The 22,068-nt window shown below is 46.0% G+C and overlaps 9 protein-coding genes across 9 annotated transcripts; 3 read left to right on the top strand and 6 right to left on the bottom strand.

Moving 5' to 3' along the window:
• Positions 1-315: 315 nt before the first annotated feature.
• TRUGW13939_07589 (uncharacterized protein) lies at positions 316-1,920 on the bottom strand (the record flags this gene model as incomplete). Its single annotated transcript, XM_035490728.1, has 1 exon — positions 316-1,920. The coding sequence occupies one exon, from the start codon at positions 1,918-1,920 to the stop codon at positions 316-318; it is 1,605 nt and encodes a 534-aa protein (XP_035346621.1).
• A 1,531-nt stretch (positions 1,921-3,451) lies between these two features.
• TRUGW13939_07588 (uncharacterized protein) lies at positions 3,452-4,425 on the bottom strand (the record flags this gene model as incomplete). The annotated part of the gene is made up of 2 exons (XM_035490727.1): positions 3,452-4,074; positions 4,140-4,425. 2 exons carry the CDS (start codon positions 4,423-4,425, stop codon positions 3,452-3,454), a joined length of 909 nt encoding a protein of 302 aa, XP_035346620.1.
• A 1,413-nt stretch (positions 4,426-5,838) lies between these two features.
• Positions 5,839-8,202, bottom strand: TRUGW13939_07587 (uncharacterized protein; the record flags this gene model as incomplete). The annotated part of the gene is made up of 6 exons (XM_035490726.1): positions 5,839-6,412; positions 6,530-6,874; positions 6,940-7,113; positions 7,177-7,328; positions 7,388-7,993; positions 8,074-8,202. The coding sequence occupies 6 exons, from the start codon at positions 8,200-8,202 to the stop codon at positions 5,839-5,841; spliced, it is 1,980 nt and encodes a 659-aa protein (XP_035346619.1).
• A 2,022-nt stretch (positions 8,203-10,224) lies between these two features.
• Positions 10,225-11,310, top strand: TRUGW13939_07586 (uncharacterized protein; the record flags this gene model as incomplete). The annotated part of the gene is made up of 2 exons (XM_035490725.1): positions 10,225-10,848; positions 10,909-11,310. The coding sequence occupies 2 exons, from the start codon at positions 10,225-10,227 to the stop codon at positions 11,308-11,310; spliced, it is 1,026 nt and encodes a 341-aa protein (XP_035346618.1).
• Positions 11,311-11,694: 384 nt separating this feature from the next.
• TRUGW13939_07585 (uncharacterized protein) lies at positions 11,695-12,717 on the top strand (the record flags this gene model as incomplete). The annotated part of the gene is made up of 1 exon (XM_035490724.1): positions 11,695-12,717. One exon carries the CDS (start codon positions 11,695-11,697, stop codon positions 12,715-12,717), a length of 1,023 nt encoding a protein of 340 aa, XP_035346617.1.
• A 593-nt stretch (positions 12,718-13,310) lies between these two features.
• Positions 13,311-14,281, bottom strand: TRUGW13939_07584 (uncharacterized protein; the record flags this gene model as incomplete). The annotated part of the gene is made up of 2 exons (XM_035490723.1): positions 13,311-14,069; positions 14,129-14,281. The coding sequence occupies 2 exons, from the start codon at positions 14,279-14,281 to the stop codon at positions 13,311-13,313; spliced, it is 912 nt and encodes a 303-aa protein (XP_035346616.1).
• A 1,207-nt stretch (positions 14,282-15,488) lies between these two features.
• Positions 15,489-17,418, bottom strand: TRUGW13939_07583 (uncharacterized protein; the record flags this gene model as incomplete). Its single annotated transcript, XM_035490722.1, has 7 exons — positions 15,489-15,695; positions 15,768-16,205; positions 16,261-16,541; positions 16,611-16,804; positions 16,857-16,945; positions 17,005-17,048; positions 17,103-17,418. The coding sequence occupies 7 exons, from the start codon at positions 17,416-17,418 to the stop codon at positions 15,489-15,491; spliced, it is 1,569 nt and encodes a 522-aa protein (XP_035346615.1).
• A 392-nt stretch (positions 17,419-17,810) lies between these two features.
• On the top strand, positions 17,811-18,762 carry TRUGW13939_07582 (uncharacterized protein; the record flags this gene model as incomplete). The annotated part of the gene is made up of 2 exons (XM_035490721.1): positions 17,811-17,960; positions 18,037-18,762. 2 exons carry the CDS (start codon positions 17,811-17,813, stop codon positions 18,760-18,762), a joined length of 876 nt encoding a protein of 291 aa, XP_035346614.1.
• A 478-nt stretch (positions 18,763-19,240) lies between these two features.
• TRUGW13939_07581 (uncharacterized protein) lies at positions 19,241-21,976 on the bottom strand (the record flags this gene model as incomplete). The annotated part of the gene is made up of 12 exons (XM_035490720.1): positions 19,241-19,376; positions 19,450-19,547; positions 19,624-19,717; positions 19,793-19,984; positions 20,031-20,209; positions 20,289-20,496; positions 20,577-20,683; positions 20,749-20,769; positions 20,830-21,324; positions 21,407-21,707; positions 21,776-21,861; positions 21,920-21,976. 12 exons carry the CDS (start codon positions 21,974-21,976, stop codon positions 19,241-19,243), a joined length of 1,974 nt encoding a protein of 657 aa, XP_035346613.1.
• Between the last annotated feature and the right edge of the window lie 92 nt (positions 21,977-22,068).

The following is a 22,068-nucleotide window of genomic DNA, read 5'->3' as shown; positions in this document are numbered from 1 at the left end:
TCGCCGGGGCCCCGTCGGACGAAATTACTCCATCTCCTGGGCTGACTGTTATTACCTGAAAGGGCATCATCTCGAATAATAACTTCAATAGTACTCGAATTATTGAGTTGCCTAGTTTTGCGCAGCTCTAAACTCTGACGCGACATGCGATGCGGACCAATTGATAACTAATGCGGGCCCCTTGTTGCTAGGATATGTGCAGAATGTGAAAAAAAAGGCATAAAATATTAAACATTTAAGCTGCTAATCTGCTTGACTAGCACCTGGGAGAATATAATAAATACAAAATCAGCCGACGACTGCACGAAAGAAACACTACAAACTGGCCCTTCCTCTCGACTCAAAAGGCAGTCCGATCGCCAACAGGCCTGCCGTCAGGAACAGCGCTCCACTGACATACACCGGGGCGGCGCTGTTCAGGTTGGCAAACATGGCGATGATGGGCGACATGATGCCGAAAATACGGTTCGCAGACGCAGTCAGCGCGTTTCCTGTTCCTCGATCCTTGGTCGGGAAGACCTCGGGCGTATAGGCGTACAACACAGCGTACATGACGTTGCTCATGAAGCTGTAGGCGCAGTTGAACCCGAGTAGCGCATCGGACTTGGTCGCTGTCGTGGACGCAAAGAGGAAAACACCGGTAAGGATTGTCGAGGCAGCTAGAGTGCCTTTGCGCCCGAATCGAGGCAGTTCTACGAGATAACCACCCATAATGCAACCAGGGATGCCGAGAACAGCGATAATCACTTCGTTGCGGTAGGTTATGTACGTCGACCCATCGCCAAAGTCCGTTCCGCGCGTGGCTTGGATATAGGGCAAAAAGGCGTTGTACAGCGGGAAACCGAGACCGATAAAGGCCCAGATAATAGTGATCATCGTAGTCGACAAGCCCATCTTGAAGGTGGAAAAGAGGGAGCGCAAGTGGGTCATTTTCACCTTCTCGAGCTGCCGTTTCAACGCCGCACCGGCCGATGTCTGCTGGCCGGTACCCTGCTCTTCTTGCTGTATTTCGACACCAAGTACGTCAAATTGACTTAGATCTTCGAGGGTCAGGGTAGATGTCTTCCCGTTGCGTCGAGCCACCTCGTGGACGACCGCCACCGCTTCAGCGTCCTTGCCGCGCGACATCAAGAACTTGGGGGACTCGAAGATGGTGAAGAAAACGAATCGGATGATAAACATGGCCAAGGCCAGTCCGCCCATGGCAATCAGGAAATAGCGCCAGCCCATGTTCTTGTCTTTTGTACACACTAAATCATCCTCCTGGCAGGTGTAGTTGCCCAGCAATGGCCAGGCGACCAGCGTAGCCACCAGCTGGGCAAAAGCCCAGTCAATCGAAAGGACTGTCAGCAAATACTGATGCGATGCCGGTAGGAACTCGAGGAAGATGGCGGAATCCACAGGCAAATTTCCACCAACACCAATCGACCATAGAGCGGCAAATACGCCAGCAGCAGCGAAATTTGGTGATCCAGCGGCGATAAGGCCAAACACACCGGTGATACCAATGGTCAGATTGAACGCCCATCGCCTGCCAAACACATCACAACCGAACCCCCAAAATATGGCGCCGACCAAAAGCCCGATGTTTTGTGCCAGAGTCAGGAACTCGCCGTGGACAGGGTTGAACTCGTTTTTGACCGGAGTGAAGATGAGCGAGGTGACGATGGGCCACATGTTGTCGCTCGCCCAGCCAAACCCGACAACCACAAACAGCTGCCACTGATAGCGTCCCATGCCAATCTCCTGAATGGCTTTGTTCAGCACACGAGCTTTAGCCTCGTATACCGGATCGAAGGTTCCGGACGGCAGAGCGCTGTCATCGCCGGATTGGAGATCGCCGGGTATGACATCGTCGGCGATATACGTCGCGACAGGCGAGTCCGAGTCATCGTTGTTTTTACTGTCTGGAGCAGCCATTGATGCGATGGATCGGTCGGGCCGAAGAACACCGTCGAGGCAGAAAAAAAAATTGACCGTGGAGAGAGATAAGTCACGTTCTCGATCTCTGCTAACCGGTCGATCAGTTCTCCGCAAAAGAAGCTTAATCCCAGGCATGCACAGGCTGGAGCATGGAATGGAAAGCAGGACAAAGATGACAAGAACGGGAGAAAGGGGGATATTAGAGAAATATTAAAAGGTAAGCCTGGCAGGAATCGTGAATATCTCAAAACAGGAAATAGGTGTAAGGCGGGCCAAAGTTTCTCATGCGTCTAAACCAGTCGAGGCCATGGCAGCAGAATTCCTGCGGCTTTTTCGCCCATGTCGCGAGAAGAGCCAGTGATCCATCGCCCTTTTGTCGCACAACTGCAACTGGCGATGGCGTGATTATATCCATTGCTTTTGCGATCACCGCAGGGAAATCATCAGCATTAACGCGGCGAGACAAATTCGAGAACGGAGAGCCGAACCAGGCTAGCGCGATGCGACCTGGGGCCGACTTCCAAGGCAGCGGCCAATCACGTGGTTGCAGCCGAAAGCGGAAAAGAAGCAGAACAAACGGAGCAAACGAGGCAAACAAACATGTACGTACACGAAAGGAAAGGAAGGAACGAACTGCTCGTCGTCGCCGGGGCAGTACGTAGTTAGTGCCTTCTCGTTCCTTCCCTCGGCCGCACGCGGAGAGGGGACGGACCCACACCTCCTTCCGTCTCCGCGGATTGGGTCGCTTGGCAATGCCTGACAGTACGTACTGCGTGTTTGCTGCCTGAGGCATTAATGATTAAGCTTTCATACTCCCTTGCAGCACCACGTACTTGTCGTAGTTGGTGTAAACATTGCATTCTATCAAAATACTCATATTTGTTTTTCAAAGAGAAATAACATGCTGCAAAAAAAAAAAAAAAAAACTACGGAAACCTGTCAAAAACCCAACGTAACCTCACGTTGTGGATCATATCTGCAGCTAGCATGTTAGCGATGAACCACCATGTAAGCTAACATTCAATATTTTTTTTGAAGCTTCTAATAATCAGGCTCTGCGCTTTGAATCAATACATGTACTTGGCTTACGTAAAAACTCATATTGGCAACCTCACTTGTGCGTGTATATGAGAGAGGAATAGAGAGAGAAAGAGAATCCATAAAATAGCAATTCTAAGACGACAGACAGTCTGAATCCAGCTCAAAGACAGGACATTCTCCGAGAGTTGCAATGCCTCAAGCACGCATTTAACAGATGGAAGCACAAGATGGTATCAAAGCAAGGAGACCGAGAAGGAGACGCATGGGGTGAAGAAACAAGCCAAGATGCTAGAGAAGAACATAAACAAGGCACAGTAGGAAAAAAGAGAAAGAAAGAAAGAAAAAGGATAAGAAAAGGAAAGAGACAACAAGAAGCGACCGTATTAAAAAATAAGAGAGAGACAGAGAGTGGTAATAAAAGAAAATGGTGAAACGAGGATCATGAGGAGGCATGAGTATATGGGTAAAAGATGACGAGCATTCAATGTCAAGACATGTCCGCAAATCCTCGGACGACATACTCCTCACCCCGAACAAGCACCCTTTGGCCGGGCCTTCGCCAATTTCCCTTGCCTTCCTGGGCTTGGGCAAAGTCGTTTCGCCCTCGCAACATAGTGGGCAGCTCTTTGCCCTCGGGGCCCATCACAAACTTCTCGACCCAGCCTCGCTTCGGGACATACTCTTCGTGCCGGACGCTGACACCTTCAGTATCGCCGAATTTCTGGAATATGAATCCGTTAACACCGGCCTTGGGGGTCTGTATGATGCGAGTTGGCTGGCGAATAGCAATATAAGTACCGCCGATTCTGGCCAAAAAGGTCTCGACTTCCTTGCTCTCCTCGGCTCCGTTGCCGTCCATGTTCTGGATCACCGAGACGTGAGACCCGGCGCTTTCAACCACATATGCGATATTCGGTCCAGGTACGGTAACGGGCGTGCGCTGTCGCCAGACTTCTTCGTACTGGCGTGGGAACGCGCCCATCGGGTCGGACGGTCGTATCATCGTGCCCGTCTCCAATTCGTCGCCGTTGTCCATGGGCGTGAAAAGGCCAATATCAACATGCTGGAAGGTGCTGCGCGAGTTGATTGTGTGCAAAAACGTGACTCGTCCTGTGCCACAAGGACAGACTGTTAGTCCAGATGGATTTTTTTATAAAATCCAGTTTATCACCTACTCGAGTCATTTTGATCGACGATACGCACGCCGGCAATCGCCCAGTCCAACTTCTTCGTGTCCTTTTCGACCCGCAAATCGACAAAGAAATTATTCACGCTGAGCACGGTGGTGTCGGTGTTCTCATATGGATCCTCAGGCGGCCATCGAATCGACACCCGGGAAGACAACGAATATGCATGTTTGCCCATGGACATGGTCTGCATCTGAATTGGGTTCGAGTGCACTAACATTGTCTTTGAGTCGTGGGTGACCCCTTGCGGTTGTGCTGGAAGAAAGGAAAGCATAAAGACAGCCAACAAAGAAACAACCAAGAAAGAATAATATAAGGACCGTTGTGTCGAATGCGCGCTTCGCTCGTTTTTTTCGTCTTCTTTCCACTCTTTCACATGAAGTACACACACGTACGCGTTTCTCTTTTTGTCCCCCTAGTCGCTCTCTCTCTTTCTTTCGGTGTCTCTCTATGTCTTCGGGGGCGTGGTCAGCCTCCCCCTTTGTTGAGTTTCGGGCTGCCCTTCACTCGCCCCCCTAGTTTGCTTCACTTCGGATGCGTTTCGAACGAGATGGAGGACGATCAGAGACGAGAACGGTTGCGTAAATGGCACCCACAAGACGCACACACACAGGAAGCCAGGAGCGCGCACGACAGACACATGACACAACAGGTGCGACCTTGGAGCGAAGACAGATCGAGATCTGACAGCTTGCTTTTACCCCGCCCTAGTTTCCGCTTAGCCCGGGCTGGGCGGGCGATCCTCTCTTTTTTATTTTGTTATTTTTTTAATTGGTATGGGGAACCGCTAACTGATTGACCGCGTGTCCAGTGCTTTCAGCGATATTACAAATAATTATAATTTTTTTTTTAATATTTTTTAGGAAGAAAATTGGTGGAATATCAAGACACTTTTTAGTATTCGCGTCTGACGTGCGCTGCGAAAGCTCCCGAGGACCACGTGGTGTCAGCATCGCGAACCCAACACACAGAATCAACAATAATCTCAAGCATGTCAGATTAAAAACCTATGGGGCTCGGTGGGGGCGGGTTTAAACTAACATTTGAGGTGGTTATACCTTGAGCAAAAGGGGAGAAAACGCACGGGGACAGGGCGTATTTCATATATAGCCATGGCACGTGACCGCATTTTCGAAGGAATCTGGTAAAATGCAGACAGGAGGAGAAATTCTATAAATATGTACTATGCAGGTCATTGTACGGGAAATTAATTAGTTCTTGAGTGGTTGAACGATTGCATGATGGCGTATGTTGTGTACGTCGACATTATATTTTAATGTTGGTATGTAGTAACGTTTCTCCCACTCTGGCGGAATCAAGATATAGGTCGTTAGTATCGACCTAATTACTTCCAGCATCAATTGACATCAATTAATGGCCAAGTGCAGTCTACAAAATGGGTTTCAAGGAGAGGGACGAAAAAGGCTGCTGGCGGCTAGGGTTAGGGCTAGGGTTACAAAGCTTCGTGTTCTGCTTGTTATATCCGGAGAGCGTATCATTCAATAATCTCATCTCATTCGCATACCGATAGTGTTCTAACAAACGATAACTTTATATTGACTAGTAAGTAACATATCGCAAGCATTAACTCTAACCCAATCTTCTATATTAGCAAAAGAAATGCAACTCGTAAATCGCCCATACAAGACATCCGCAAAGCATAAAACGCCATGGAACCCCGCGAATATTATATAATACTACTATTCATCAGTCCTTCATCCAAATTCACACATTTCTGCAAAAACACATCTAGCTCGAGATCTTCCGGGACGCCAGCATCTCTACTTCGAATGGCAACCGCAAAATTAGGGTAGCGACTGCTGAACATTCGCGCCTGTTCTGACTCCCAGTATTGCTTTTCAAAGTGTCGGAAATGCGCAGCAACGTCGTCTGGCAGCGGACCATCCATTCGTTGAGCAGTCAACTGAATCATCCGCACCATGCCTCTTGGCAGTGGCCATCGCTTGGCAGAGTGGATATGGGCCTTGCACAGTTTCATAAATGCCACATGACTTTCTGCGTTTTTCAAATCTTCCATCAAGACGCACAAAGCAATCGTCACCCAGTGTGCGTTGGCAGCTGGACCTGGATCGGCCCCCCAGTTTTGTTGCTGTGTTTCAATAAGCTGGCTTATTGCATGGGCAGAAGACAAACAAATCTGGCGCGCTTCGTCTGCTGATTGCAAGGTATGCATATCGGCGTTTGGCGGTGCTGTCTTCAGGAACACATACATTGTAATGACAATTGTGTGGTAGTACATGCTGGAACAATGTTAGCTAGGTCGTACTCTTTCGCAATCGCTCTAGCAACCTTTTTCGACCGCTGTCCTACGGCTAGGAGTGCCACAGTAAAGACCATGATCAAAGGAGGAATCTTACTGTAATGTCAAGACACCAGGAACTGGGTTGAGAGTATAGTCGATACATCTAGAACGAGCACTCCACCATCCCAAAAGGCGTGTATGCCAGCCCTGGACAGCAGTGATCAGTTCGGAATGAACGTGGTTTCTATCCTCTCGGAACAAAGAAGCTGAAATATCCCAAACGATTTCCCCCATATTGGCTAGTTCATTTAAAACACAATCATTATGCGCCGGAATCGGTGGGCCCGTGTGGGGATAAGGTAGAAACTGTTCCTGGTGGCCGTTTTGATGCACGGATATGCGCACACTCCTGTCTAGGTTCTTGAGAGAAGGTGGAACTTGAAAAGCCATCGCCGCAGATCTTGATTTATTTTCTTTTCATTAGGCTTTTTATATTCCACTTGAGCCACTTGAAAAGGGGCTTACACAAAAGTGTTAAACTGCCCCATCTCGATTCTGTCCAGCAGCTGCTTTAAATCCTTGGCCAATAAGCCTGTTTCGATAACACGACGTGACTCGGTTCTTCGAAGGGTTCGCATTCCTTCGATGGCTTGTAAGGCATAAAACCATCCGATTCGATCCTTTCCCATCACAGCTGCACTGTGAACCACGACAAAAAGTTACTTTATACCAATCGCGGTCTCTTTATGGAATCAATAATACCATGAAAACATAACCCCCAGTCCCTGGGTCGTTGGAATAGACACTCGGCCCTCTTCTTCGTCCAACAGTCGCTTCGCTTCCATCCAAAAGTGTTTTCCTCGAGTTGTGGGATCGTTATCATCGGTCCAGGCTTCGGGGTAATCTGAGAGGAACTGTTTCGAATCTTATGAGTGGTGCTTCATTAAAAAAAGGGAAAGGAATGCCAACGTACGCAAGCATCGGCAAGAATTGCATTGACGAGAAAAGGTGAGCATAGGGCTGACTCCAAATCTCTCGTCTGCATGGCTTTGGTAAGGACTTCTTGGTCAACATGGTTGTACCACGGCAAGTGCCACGTAATCCACAGGGAAAGAAGATGAGACACAAAGCTATCATCGTCCGTCACATTTGTCCAAGGTGATGCAGGCACGCTTACTACAGGTATATCCGTCAATCTCCAGACGGGTAGCATGCTCGTTCGCTGCCGCGAAGTCATTTTTTGTGTCTCATGATGCCGTCCCATCGATCCAGTCTTCTTTTGTTCGCCCTCGATAACGTCCGAAACTTGCGTCCTCGTCGGTCCTCCCATCTGCTGTCTCAAAATAAACTTCGCCTCCTCGAAATTAGCGGTGGATTGTAGGTTCTCAGCCATCTCCACATTCGCCACCTGTCCACCCGCCCTCAGTGTTTCTACTAGCTGTTCAAAGAGCTGCCGGTCGTCCTCCAGGTCATCGATCTTCCTTTTCACGTTGAGTTTCCGGCGCTGGTCTCCTTGGGAATCGATCACGCATTCGGTGTTGCTCCTGATGCATGTGTTGCATGGAGGCACTCCACTACACTAGGGGTACATTTTATCGCACACACGGTCATGCAAAAAGGTACTCGGAAAAGGGGGGGGGGAGCAAATCTATGTTATACCTTCGACTTGCGTATTTTGCACGCGTGGCAAGCAGACGTGACGTTCTTCCTTTGCTTCTTACCCTCGTCCACGGTGTCAAAAAGGTGTGAGCACGGAGGGGCTGGAGCCAACTGTCGATTCGAGTTCATGGCAATGTTGTTGAATTTGCCTTTCTCGGGTAGGCTCGTACATGGTTGCCAAGAACCTCCGAAAAGGGCGTGTATTTTTTTTTGGAAACTCGACAATAAGAGAGAGTTTGTAGCGACTAGGAGTAGAATAGGGAGTGTTTGTCGAACGACGTAATTTTGCAGCGAGGATCGACACGTACGAATCCGGTTATGCCTGACTGCCAAGCATTTCCAACTTTGATTTTGGCGTCAGCCTGGGTCTAAACAAGCGAACCTGGGCAATATTATCGTGGATATAATTTCCGACCCAATCAGGCCATCTTATGGTTGCTAAAATGCGGCTCTTTGATGGGTACGTTCGGGCTAATTGAAGTGCCCACTCCCACTCCCAGACACAGAAGTGAGCCTACTGGGGTAGGATTGACCTTTTTAGGACAATCGTACACCTGTTTTAGATATGAAATGCGGGAACCTTGGCACTATTCCTATAGGGACTCCGATTCCTGACCCGATGTGGTAGTAGTCCACATGTGCGCGACGGACAACATCCATTTTTCACACCTGTTTTGTTCCCGGTGACACTATGCCACATTGTTCGCAGCCCACTTTTGGGGAATGATAGATATTAGAGATTCTTGATGCTATGTTATGCAGATATTCACCTCCAGCACCCAGAAAACTCCCTCGTATCAAAACCGGTTGCGTTATTCCAAGGTAGGACCGCCATTACTACGTCACGAATTTAAGCAGTGTGTCTTTTTACTGCCCCTCTTCGTGCAGAAAAAGTAAGCTGAGGTCTATTCGAGTACGTAAGGATCTTTAAGTGAAACTTGGACTCTTGTCTGATACCTTGTGATGACAAACCACTGCACAGTAGCGTTTCCGTAGAGGAATTCCCTCAATATATCTCAATTTGCCGTGCGAACAACTTTTAATTTTCTATAAATTAATATAATTATACTTGATGATATATCTGGTATATTTTTAAATGTTATATGTTCAGCGGCCAGCTACGTAGCCAACTGCATGTGGTTCAACCGTATTTTGGGATCAATTGATGTGTCTACTATGTATACTCAACCTTGAACACTCAAGGTATCCATTGATAGTTTCTGCTGGCAGTTGATGTACATTGGTATTAACGTAGATATATACATGTATACCGGTGCGCAAACCGCGTTGTTAATTAATGAATCGGTTTCTATTAAAACAAAGTTATTTTCAAAGTCTTAAATAAAAGCATTCAAGACTAACCGGGATAATTTGGCTCAAAAAGAACGCTGTAACCAGTATTAACTGGTATTTTAGATAAATACGCAGAGGTATGTAAAGGTGCTATCTCTAAGGTGTCGTTGTCATGGTTGTTGCCTGATCCGCCATCAAAGAACATCACTTGTCACGTCAAGCCTCTAGGTAAATAGCTAAAAGAGATTTCGAAGCTATAAGCGCGTTACATGGCTATTAGCCCACCGATGACCTTCTTCATGACACTTCTAGCTATTCTCATTGTAATTGAGTTATAGGAGTCTTAAAGACATTTACTAAAGTTAGAATGTAGCTACCTTTTCATATCGTCCAATGTTGACAGCCTAAGATAGGTAAAATGCTCATATTGAGGCTAACTAGTGATAACGAGGAAAGAGAAAGAAAGCAGGGCTCGAGAGTATCTTTGTGGTGTGAGCTCGCTAGCGCAACACGTGACCGTGGCTGGCCCAAAGAGGAAGGCGGCCCTTCAACATTCAATCAGACCGTTTGTTATCGAATCCCTGAGGAGAGTCATCTGCTGGCCACCTGCTGATACTCACTTTTTTCCATCTTTCACTGCGCACTCGTTTCTGCAGCCCTTCAACCAGACAGTCTCGTCTCTCGCTCGTTCTCTTTCTCGACTCATTTCTCACTCTCATTTCTCACTCTTGACTATTTCCACCAACTCATATTTTTCTTACGATGGCGCTGCCAGTGGCTCTGGTACAGCGTAAGTGGGAAGATGGCGTTGAAATTGGAGGTTTTACCTTCAAAGACATAAACATTTTGATCAAACAAATGGAAGTCTGGAAACAGATCCTCCCAGCAGAGGAGTATAATAAATACCTTGATGAAGGTGCTTCTGTTCTATCAGATATGTCAACCACCCTGGAAGAACTGAATGACACCTACAAAGAGGCCTGGTACCAGCTGGGGCAAAACACACGACATGACTTTGAGGCATATAGACAGACCAAGCGATACAAGGAGCTCTGGTCAGATGTCGAGAAAGCAGCCCAGAACAGAGCTGCCAATCTTGCCAAGCGTGCCTACGCACAGAACGAGATCAAAAGGCTATGGGGAGATCGCGGTGCTGATTTCTTGACCTTGAATGAGGCTTACGGATTCACTTATAAGTCAAGGAGCCTCGCGAAACGTGTGCCAGATTATGGCAAAGCCATGAAATATCTCAACCGTGTACTGTATCAGCGAAGGTCAAGGGGTGGAAGAAACCAAAAGTGCTCCCTAATCCCAGGTGGCACAGATCTACAGAACGCTCTGGAGTTAGCAGAACAGTTCCCTGATGGTGTGCCTGCTTTGTCGACAGAAGAACTGCTTCATTTTGGATCAGGACTTGAGATGAGCATCGGTCACAATGGCATGCTGACACATGGCCTAACATTGACAGGAATCATAGGCGAGGTAAGCTTCTAAGGCGCTAAGTCACCATTTGTTGTGGAATCAACTGATATAGAACCTTAGGAAAACGACTCTGTAACTAGGTTACAGACAGACACTTCTGGCAATGCAACATCTCAAACCCCTGTCTCCGGCCTGCTGCCTTCAACTGCGTCTGTTACCCAGCCTCTCAATTCTCAACAGAACGATAGTATCGATGGCGTTATGGATAATGGCTGCATGTGTGTCATGAATGAGTTTCTCATAATGCAGATCATGCGGACTTTGGATGCACTCTCGAGCAATTGGAGCCTCGAATCTCAGAAAAGAACTTTTGAGATTGTGCGTCAGAATTCGCGAGCATTGAGAGATATCACCGACCAACTATCCAACGGGAAAAGATTAGCATGTGAGGACCACACGAAGAAGTTAGCGACGGCGATCGGGCTGCGAGCACAATCCAGCTACGAGCTCCGCCTGGAATGATTGGCAAAGATCTCGGAGATGGCCAATTTTACTGACTTCACTACCGGGATGCTTCATGGAAAGGACACAGTTGCATGGTTCAGAAATGGAAAGAAAGATGAACCGCGACGAAAGCATCGAAACGTTCTTGCACCGTGGCGATCCAAGCCCGTTTTGGGTATCGAGCAGATGATCGGTAATTTGACGGAGAAGATTAGATCAAATTCTGAACAGATCTTTATTGATGCCATGTCGATCTACGGGTAAAAAGACTTCGATTTAAGGGGTTTTACTCTTGAAGGTTTTGTCGACTTCGCCAATGTTTTTAGATGGATTTTTAACGGCTTGCTGGGCATGATTGCGAGTCAAGAAGCCGTAATCCATCAACACCATCTGAAAAGTGAGATGAAAGTGGGAAAAGTCACAGATCACCAGTGCAGGTCACAGCAGTACGGCCTAGTCCAGCAGGTGGTGGAGTCGCACCCAATTTTCTTTCTTCTGAATGTCTTGCTACAGCCGAGACGAGAAAAGGAAATCTTCTTTGTGTCATGGCCCAATCCCACCATATATGCTTTAGAGGATAGTACCTGCTTTCACTTTCCAAGCAAGCCGCAAAGAACTCTGGAAGAGAAGACCCTACGGGCTATTGTGCCTATCTCGATAGAGAACATCAAATCCTGTGACTGTATCCTTATAGGCACAGCAGACCCGCGAGATCTACGGCAATTCATGGAGGAGTATGACGCAAATGTCTCCAAACCAGGTTTCGAGGGTCGGAAGCAACGAGGGGCGGTCTTGGACCAAGAAATTCTTGAGCAAATCCTATCCACAGATAGGTATCATGTCAAGAACTCACCGATTCCGCTGGGAGCTGTTCGCTTACTGAGGAGCACTGTGGCTACCTCTTCTCGAGGTAGCCGATACGCCTTGCAGCCACAGCTTCTGCGGGTGCGTGATTATTTATCAGACGAGGCAACTTTGGAGAACGGCGTTTCATTGCAGGATATCACTAATCATCGTCTATCCTCCTGGCCGATGCGACAGTCTGCATATGGTGAGAAGTTCGCCGAAAGTCGACCCCCCTTCGTCCATGACCCCCTGAGCGGCATCTCCCCACTCGCGGAAGCCATCGGACTCCGGAGAACTTTTGACGATTACTCTGTGCTGAGTGAGCTAGGGATTTTACTAGGTGGAGACTTACCAGCTCTTCAGAGCTACGTGCAGTCTTGGGAATGTGCAGCGAATTCTCTTGTCACCCGACGTTTCCAAACCCTAAGCTGTACAGAGCAAACTGTCTACCAAGACAAGTCACACTCCAGCGGTCAATCATCCCAAACAAACATCGAGTCCGATGTGGAACTAGAAAGCGAGGAGGAGAAAGATGTTGAAGACGACTATGTTGACGAGGGCAGTGCAGATTCAGAGTAACCAGGTTACAGAGGGCCCCCGTTGACTATTACTAAAAATTTTCATGTTTTGATTTCTCGGTATCCCTGTTTTTAATAAGCGTTATGGCTTCTACGGTGAACCGATTCTTACTTTTCGATAGTTTAAGCAAATGCAGAGATGTCCATTACCTCTAAATCTTCCTAACAGTATCAAGTATGTTAACAATAACGAGGGCCGGTTGATCAGTTCAGCCCGAGATGTAGAGGACATGCTTCTGCGCTTAAGCCGATGAATAGTCCTAGCACGATCCGGTTCGGCGACGCGCCTGCAACGATAGTGAAAATAGATGAGATGAAGAGAGAGACGTTGAAGCGAATCGACAACCAATTACATCGGCTGACAAACCCCAGAATAGGGCACTGACCAGCATGCCTATATACACAGCAATGGTAAGAGTTGTAGTAAACGACGGTTGGAACTCGAGGATAGCCTGGGAGGAAATGATCGATTGGAGAAGTTGTATCAATGAATCAACAGCATAGCTAAAAGATCCGACTAGTCGCAAAGATACGATATAAGTAGAAAGTAGCGAGTCTGTAACCGGTTACAGCGGGTGTAGCGAAACACATTGCTCAAGCTGGAGAGAACAAGGGTGAGTACATCTGAATGACCTGATTTGTAGTAACCTCTGGCCCGAGAACCCAATGCAGGTGTGTTCGGGAATTTGAAGGTGTTGGTCTCCGGTCATTGGTATTTGATTCGATGTTGTCAAGTTTTGGTTTTTTACTTGGAGACTGGCTGGGTTGTTGCTCTTCTTCTAGTGGACGCTTAGAGGTTGTTGAAGGAGTTAACCTATACATGTCGTAGAGAAGAGAATCAATCGGTTTCGGTTGATCTGCGACAAAGTATAGATATCGCAATTTCTCGAGATCATCGCGAATCCTTTTGTCGAGAATGTAGACCCGTGGGGTGCCAAGCACCGCAAAAGCCCGCCTAAGCGATGCTATTGGGTTTCCATGCCAAGTTCGATGTTTGCAAAGATCGGGCATTATCGCAGGAAACCGTCCTCCTAAGACAAAATTCTTCAAGAAGACACATCGATAGAGACCCCCCTTAGCATCGGATGGAATCGTGTTGGTCCTTAGTTGGTGGGCTTTGTAATCTTCTGCGGTTGGTACACGTCGTCTCAAACCAGCATCATTGCGTCGTCGATCTTGGTCGTTGATTTCAAAGTCGATGAAGAATTGTAAGTCGGTGGGGAAGAAAATGAAACCAGGATCAGCTGTATTATCAAAATTGCGATAACATGTGGGACATAGAGCAATCCCATTTGCGATGGTTTTGAAATCGGTGTCACTATTGAATAGCGCAGCTTCTTTCCAAATCTGGACCTATATCACAGCTTGTCAGTGTATATTATCATTTAGTAGAGAAAATGATGTCTATCTACCTGACCATCCACTTGCGCAATCACATGGGCGACGTCTGTATCAGGTGTTTGGCATGCCCAACATGCGTTATCAGCGGCTCGCCTAACTTCAAGCTTTGTCAATTCGGAAAAGGCGCTTGAATTGACAGGTTGGTTTTCGTTATAGGATGACATGGCACGGTGTCGTGTGACAAGACCAGATCATTGTCGAACAACCGATCGAGAACGAGGCAGAGCGAGAGACAGACGCAGGGGTTGAAGGTGGGAGCATTTGCCCCAAGTCTGTTGCCATGGTGTCAGGTGGGTTGCGATGCTTGATAAGATGTAGGTTTTAGGATACTTACTAGATCAGATGAAAGACCAACGCCATCTACCTTTCGCAGGCTGAGCAGAATGGAAGGAGAGGATAGAGATTCGGGGAAGGTGTAGACAGAAAGGTAGATTGGAAGGTGTAGCCTCGCTCAATTTCCATGGTTCGCTTTCATCCCGTACAAGTCACGCGCTCATAGAATACCAGACAGAAAAAACGAACATGGTGATAGATAGCATTTCTTTTCAAAATAGAAAGAAAAGAAAGAAGAAGAAAATACCCAAAAAAAAAAACGCCGGGCGAGTCTACCTGTCAACATGTTCAGGAAGGATTGAAAAGTTTCGAGGTTACGTCTCTAGACATGTTATGAGGTTGTCGAACTTCGGGATCTTGGCACTTGCTTAATAATATGGCGGAAATTGGGGGTAAAAATATGTGTGAAATTGGTGTAATCTATGAGCATGGAATTCTAATTTACATGACAATTGGATCGGTTTATATAGGCGTTTTCTCACTAGTTTGATCCAATCGCGTGATTCCAAGGAATATAGGGGGGTCAGCGAATTACACTCCCAAGCAGGTTAAGCTGCCTAGTGACGAATTGGGACTGATTTGGTTAGTAACCCTGAAGGTTGACACAAGGTCAAAAGCTAGAAGTAGCTCCTGCGTAAAATTGTACTAATATAGCACTTCAAGAAACAGGGAGGCAGAAATATTTGCAACAGTTGTAACCAGTTACAGATAACAGTCTTTAATCTATTACCAAGATATAATTTAATGGCTTGATTAAATCTTTTACCTATCGTGACCATCCACAGGCCTAATCTCTCTTCTCCCTTCTTCTCTCCTTTGTCTCTCTTGTCTGGGAACGATACTAAAGAAATAAAACACTAGTTTCTATACAACCAACTGGAGGATGTAAGCGACATATACGACAATAAACGACCCTCTGGTATCTAGATTCTACCAAACCGTCTAGAAAAATTTGATTGATTGTTAAATAATAGTTAAAAACATACACATTTCAAAAACACCAATGCTAATGAGACAGAACAATGCTCCGATCCAATGCTAAACTGGCGTCTCTTTCCGTTTATCTTCTTCATCTTGAGACTTACTACGTATATTTTTCTCCTTTAAACCGTAGTAGTACCACCAACCAATGACAACCCCAATTGTCAGTGGGGCTGTAAAAGCGATCCAAAGCCACCAGAGGTTAGAGACGTGAATCCCATCACCGCTTAAATTCGCCGAGAATATCCCTGCCCCGAGAATGGTCTTGTTTATATTAGCGACAAGAAACACTGGAGCCGAGGTGTTTTTTTTAAAAAAAAAAAAAAAAATTCGTACCGCTGTAAATGTGCCAGGCAGGAAAATCATCGTCAACGCCGCAATAGCGTTCATACTAGTGCTGTCACGTTTGGTATCGGCTGCAATCTCAATGGTATTCGCTGCGTCTTGCTGCGTGACCAAGTTGAAAACGAGGCTCATCATACCGTCTTTTCTATTCTTATAGTTCAAGAACCAGAGCTTTTGCTTCTCCAAAGACTGTATTACATAGTCAATTGCGTCTGCCGCTTTCTCTGTTCTGCATGGTAGACTCTTTAGAGCGAGGTGCATCTTTGCATGTGATGCTTGAATGCACCTGGCTGACATCATAGCTACATCGGCGTTGGCAATATGCGAATCTGCATTCTGCGAGATAATCTGTAGCTGTCGTGTGAGCTCTCGAAGTTCTTTTCGGTCCTTGGTTTGGACCCCTGCAATCTGCTCTTCAACTCGATTGAACTTCGCAACTCAGGTTAGAATAATATTTCGATGACAATAGAAGGAATTTTCTAACCTGAGACCACATGAAACGACGGAAATGGGTAACGTGATACTTGGACGCCTCAAATGATAAAGTTGACAAAAGGACGTGTAAATCAAAAGGGTCACTAGTTAGCTCCGCAGGCGTTCGTATTGATTTGCAAATTATCTGTGTAAGAGCTTCCACGCTACTATCATTTTCTTTGTGGGCGATGATATAAATTATCTGGCCGGTGGATACCTCATATCGCAAACATGTTGAAAGAGGGGCACCTTGAACATCGAGATTCCACCGTGGATGCTGGCAGAAAAAGTCTACAAATGTTTTACCATTTAGTAACTTTCTCGTCATCAAGTTTGGGTTATAACAAAGCAAGTACGAACCGCAAGATTCAAGATGGTTGTGTGAGGAGAACTTCCACCTGGTCTGGGGAGCCCAGTAGTCTGGACGCCCGAGCATATTCAAGAAGAATAATGGATTCAGCTTCAGGGACGAGAAAACTTCTGCTGCTTGAGATTGTGTAATTGGTATCTTATTCCCGAACGAGGTTCCAGCCATCGGAATCAAAGGAACGAATCTGGACCGGTCAGTTTTACATGTCTAGGGGATCATCAGATTCGTTCTCTTACAGTACCAGCAGTTTTTTTGGTGTTGAAGAGTCACTAAGAGGTAAATTTGCTGTTTCCCTTTCCGATCTCTCGCGCAAATCTCGATATTGCTGTTCAAGTTAATCAGTACTCTAGTTGTTTGAGAAAAAGAAAAAAAACTCAATCCTACCTCCAATAGACAAGAAAGATCATTATCATCCATATCATTCCATTCTACCGTAGTGAGAATTGCATTATATCTGGAAATAAAGACCATATTTCACATACCTATGGAGGCCATGTCAACCTTCAAGCATCGAATGGATGTACAATCGGAGAAATTGGCTTTATTGGCAAGGTGCGTATTCATCTGAACAGCTTTCAGAGCCCCATGTACGGAATCCACATCACTCAAGTCATCCAGATACGGATCTAGGGAATATTTGAGATCAAATTCGTTAACTTGTCGAGAAGGTAACCGCGCATTATGCCATACATTGTTCATCTCCAACGAGTTTGGCCGTGGTTTCACTTCATTTTGAACGATAGATGACTCTAAATGAGAGAAACTGGGAGGTTTTGGAAGCTTATAGAAGGGGTTCATCGCTGTGCTTTCTTTGGTGCCTTTAGTTTTCATTGAGTCTTTGTCACTAGCCAAGGTCCCGTTAATTGGTAGATACTAGATTGTCTTCATGTGTCACGTCAGCTATATATACATCGAGAAAGTACTCTCGAAGTACTCTTCGGCGACCTTATTAAAGACTTCTACACGTTGTGAGCCATTCCTGCGGAGGGGCCAGTTGACATATACGCTTATAGTTCCCCGAAGCCAGCCCCGGAGCTAACCTGGTTGGAGCACCTCCCCGAGCTGAAGAAATTAATATACAAACTATAGCCTTTCCTTCTTTTTCTTTTCTTTTCCCTAACACGGCACGTGAGCCAAATTACCCACCTATACACTCACATATATTGCTTTTTTAAACCCCGGAAGTCCCCATGACGGATATTACTAGTGCTCTTCCGGTAACGGACTTGAGTCATGTACACCACGGTACCATGCTAGCAAAATTCGATGCTTTAGTGGTTAGAGGCCTTGTTATCTACAGCCCGTCAAAAATAGTGAGGTTAGAAGACGCGGGTTTTCACGTAAGTCGGCCAAGACCCAACGCAGGAAGAGCGCTAAATTGTGTTGCAATTTTGCCACTACTAACATGTTTTTTAGTGTGAATTCCGGATCAACCAAGGCTTACAGGCAAAACCACAGCTCGGAGAGCCTTTACATCAGTCCAGCCAGAGCCATACCTTTGGACCAGGAAGCGATCTGGCCCTTTTGCATCCGGATTTAGTGCTGGCCAATATCAACGACACCCATTTGCTTGTCGCCAATCTCTACTGTGTATTTCGCCCGCAGCTGCTGCTTTTGACTAAGGACACCTACCAACGCCAACACGAGCCTCTTGACGCGGACGACCTTGGCGCTGCGCAGGCTGTGCTCGTGGCTGCCAAACACCCATATTACGCTATGTTTAACTGTTCCGCTATGTCTGGAGCTAGTCGCGAGCACAAGCACATGCATATTCTTCCGCTTGAGAGTGACGGTGGGATGCCGTCGCTCGAGACAAGAATAGAAACATTTCCTTTTCAATCCTTTCGCAGTCCTTTGGAGGGTGCCAACCCGGACGAACTATTACACGTTTATAACAGACTATTAGTGGACACGAGAGAGGCGCTCAAACTGTCCCCCGGCGTCGTATGTCCACACAATGTGATTCTCACACTGGAATGGCTCATGCTTATTCCACGTCAATCGAACGACTTTCATGGGGTTACCAGTAATGGGGCGGGAATGATCGGCTCTGTTTGGTTACAGAATGAGGCTCAATTGGACAAATGGAGACAATTTGGACCGAAAAACGTCCTGTCTCACCTAGGGATTGCCAAGGTTTAAAATTTAGTGCGATGGCTCATGAACTAGAAAATGGCCCCAATGACTAATTCCCACATCCTAAAATAGAGTGACTAGACGAATATAGATGTTATCCCGCGTATCCATGAAATAATTTAAACGGTAATTGAACTATTCTCAGTGTCTGGCCGGGTATAAGCAGCCGAGCCGGGAAATAAGAATAAGAATTAACTTCCACTTAAACCACTCTTATTCTACTTTGAATAAATAAATGCATGATTAGTGCATGCAAAGAAACCCCACCTGCCAACATTTGAACATGGTCTCTATCGCAGTTCTGTCTTTTCGTTGAAAATGTCCACCATGTGATCATATCTTAAATCTAAGGACCATCGATGGATATATGTAACACTTTGCTGGATCGAGAAGGAGAATAATTGTATCATGTATATAACACCAATTTCTTGATGCCAATGTGAGAAGTGCCAACATTTACCAACGTGTTATACAAATTATTCACTTATGAGTCGCATAAAGGCTCAAACAGTTCGAAAAAATCGAATGACCCGACTCCCGTTCCGTTACCTTGGAATGTGTTAATTGGACTTGTGTCAATAATCTGCTGCGTGTGAAGAGATGCGATCCATTGTCCAGCCCTACACAATGTTAACGTCAGTTATCAGTGACATGAAAGAGAAGAAAATGAAAGGTGTAGTGCAGTCAGCTCACTCAGTAACAGCCAGGGCCGGATTTTGGGAAACTAAATACCACGTGGAAGTGGATATGTGATGCACTGATCTTCGGATGCTTGGAACTTTGATAACGCTCTGGCGAAAGAAATAGTCAGCAATTTGCACGACTTTGTACTAGAAAAAGTTCATCAAAGAAAATGAGCCATCTTACCTGCTCCATAATACCTAACCAAATTCGTAGTCTGACAAGGGCGTCAAGCTGAATGTTTTCGCTTCCCCCTTCTAGAAGGAGAATGTCGAAGCTCCTAGAATGTAACAATTTAACGATATGAGCCGATGATTTTTTAACTTTAAAGGACCAAAGCTAGGTGAGGACTCACGCTGCTACAAAAGAAGAGTACATGGCGACATATGTCATTCTTTCGCCAAAAGTTTGCGTAAAGCTGACTGCCATTTGATTCGCAGTGATACTATGCTCGAGGCATACGGGCACATGACCGCTTGTGGTTGATATGTCGGTGGGATCGACAGTCAGTCGATATAGAAGGATAGAAGTAGCATGGTAGAAAATTCTGACACAGATTAGCTGTAATCCAAAGCCTCTTATCTTTATCTTACTGGAGCATAAAGATCCATGGAGGAGGCGAGGGCTTGTCAACGGTAAATTTCATTCCATCTGGCACCGACTTCCAAAAATCATTAAGTCTTTGTCGAGTCTTTCCAATAAATTCCATCCTTCGTCTGGAACTCAGGCGGCTTTCAGTGCTGTATAGCTCCATTATAATATCATGAAGAATCTGAAACGAACAGTTAGCGGATTATGTTCACCGCTTCTCACCTTTCTGTCGTTGAAACTAAAAATTAATATCTACCTACCAAGCACAGAGAAGCATGAAAACGGAAGGCTGCGACCCGCCGATTTGGTTGGTAGACATAGGTCATCAGCGCTGGTGGACAATTAAAAGGATTGACAAAATAGGGAGTCCAAGGGCTATCGACATCATCAAAGTCCACCATGCTGGAGGGTTCCCGGCCAATTCGTGGCTGGAATGTTGGCTCTCGACCAAGAGCAAGTGAAATAGACCTAAAATAATTTGAATTTTTTTAGTCAAGAGCTTTTCATATTTGACTCCCATAGACAGTGGGAAAAAGATTCGAACCTACTTGTCCCATACAAAAGCGCTCCAAAACAGCCTGTCTCTAGTGGCTTGTTCTTCAAATGACAGATATGAGGCACCAACAACCTTTTCTGGAGCAAGATGAATGCCAAGCTTCAAAATAGATAAATGAGCGAATTTCACCATTGATGTAATGAAAAGCTGAAGCAACAACTTACATCATGGATCATGCGGAAAGCCTATCACTAGAGTCAGCTTGAATCATGTTTTGCACTGTGTTTTTGTATTTTGTAACTAACAAGGCCAGCATGATTCCAGCCCTGGCTGACATTGCCCAGTGCGCACTCCCTTCCAGAAAGAAGTAATAGTCCCTGAATGGTGGTGATCTTTGTTGGGCCTTGCATCTCTTTGGCCAGGTATTCTTGGGCTAGTCTCTCAAAAAGTTCGCCTTGAGTTTTCTTGTCGTTCATTTCTAGACCGTCTATCATTCGGGTCGCTGATGCGTATATAGACATGAGTAAGAATTCAGAAAAGAATTGACCGCCCAGTGCCATATCTCTCATGAAAACAGACTTTTGAATTATATTGAAAACCTGGTAACAAAAATAAGCTTCGAGAAGAGCGTCGCCCAATCTTGGAGCCACGGAGATGTGTTTTGAAGTTGCAAGAGCTTGAAGTATAGGAGCAAAAGTAGGATCTGTCATCTCATGTGAAGGAGAAGTGGTTTGGGGCGGCAAAGATGAATTTGGGATATTGGGGCCTTGGCTCCAGCTTGTGAGGCCGTGATACATAACCTTTTGCCAATGACTATTAGTATATTTCTGTATGATCTTTTCCGTGACCGAAACCTCGAAGTCTCGTTTGCAGTTGACTCACATTCCCCGCTTCATCTACCGTCAAACGGTACTTTGCCCCCTCAAACTCGGCTACGGTCGGGAATTTCGCTTCTGAGATCGATTGGGTACCAGAAACTGACTGCAATATGGTGACCTCCGGTGTTTCAGAAGAATTGCGGAAATTCATTGGAGATAGGTCGCGCATTGCCTCTAAACGGTGAATTTTCTCTTCCATGAAATCCATGCGCTCCTTAAGCTCCCAACACGAAGCCTCAGAGACATAATTGCCCCTTGAAGGATGAACTGTTGTCTTCAATCGACGCAATGGTCGAGCAGATGTCCTTGATTCACATTAGAAACGCACTTTTGATAATCAGATACATATGGGCTAGTAAAAAGGGAGACAAACGGCACCAGGCATTCTTCCTCGGTATCTTTACACCCATAACATCGTGGCCGGGCTCCATCACATGAAATTTTCTTTTGACGACATGGCTAGAAAATCCATGAGATGTTAAGTAAGTCTTTGATATCGAGAATGAGCCAAGCTTACGCGACAAGAAACCCCATATGCCCGCTTGCGTTTCTCGCTAGGGGATGGATCGACCATTTTACCACTGTATTACTCTTTTCCTAAATTCGTACATGCATGAAAATTGTAATTGATATTAATGCATGGTTGCACGTGGAGTTGAGTTGTGT

This window comes from Talaromyces rugulosus, chromosome IV (genome assembly GCF_013368755.1).
Source record: "Talaromyces rugulosus chromosome IV, complete sequence".
Classification (NCBI taxonomy): Eukaryota; Fungi; Ascomycota; class Eurotiomycetes; order Eurotiales; family Trichocomaceae; genus Talaromyces; species Talaromyces rugulosus.
The sequence above is the reverse complement of the archived record's forward strand: the minus strand, read 5'-3'. Positions and strand labels throughout refer to the sequence as shown.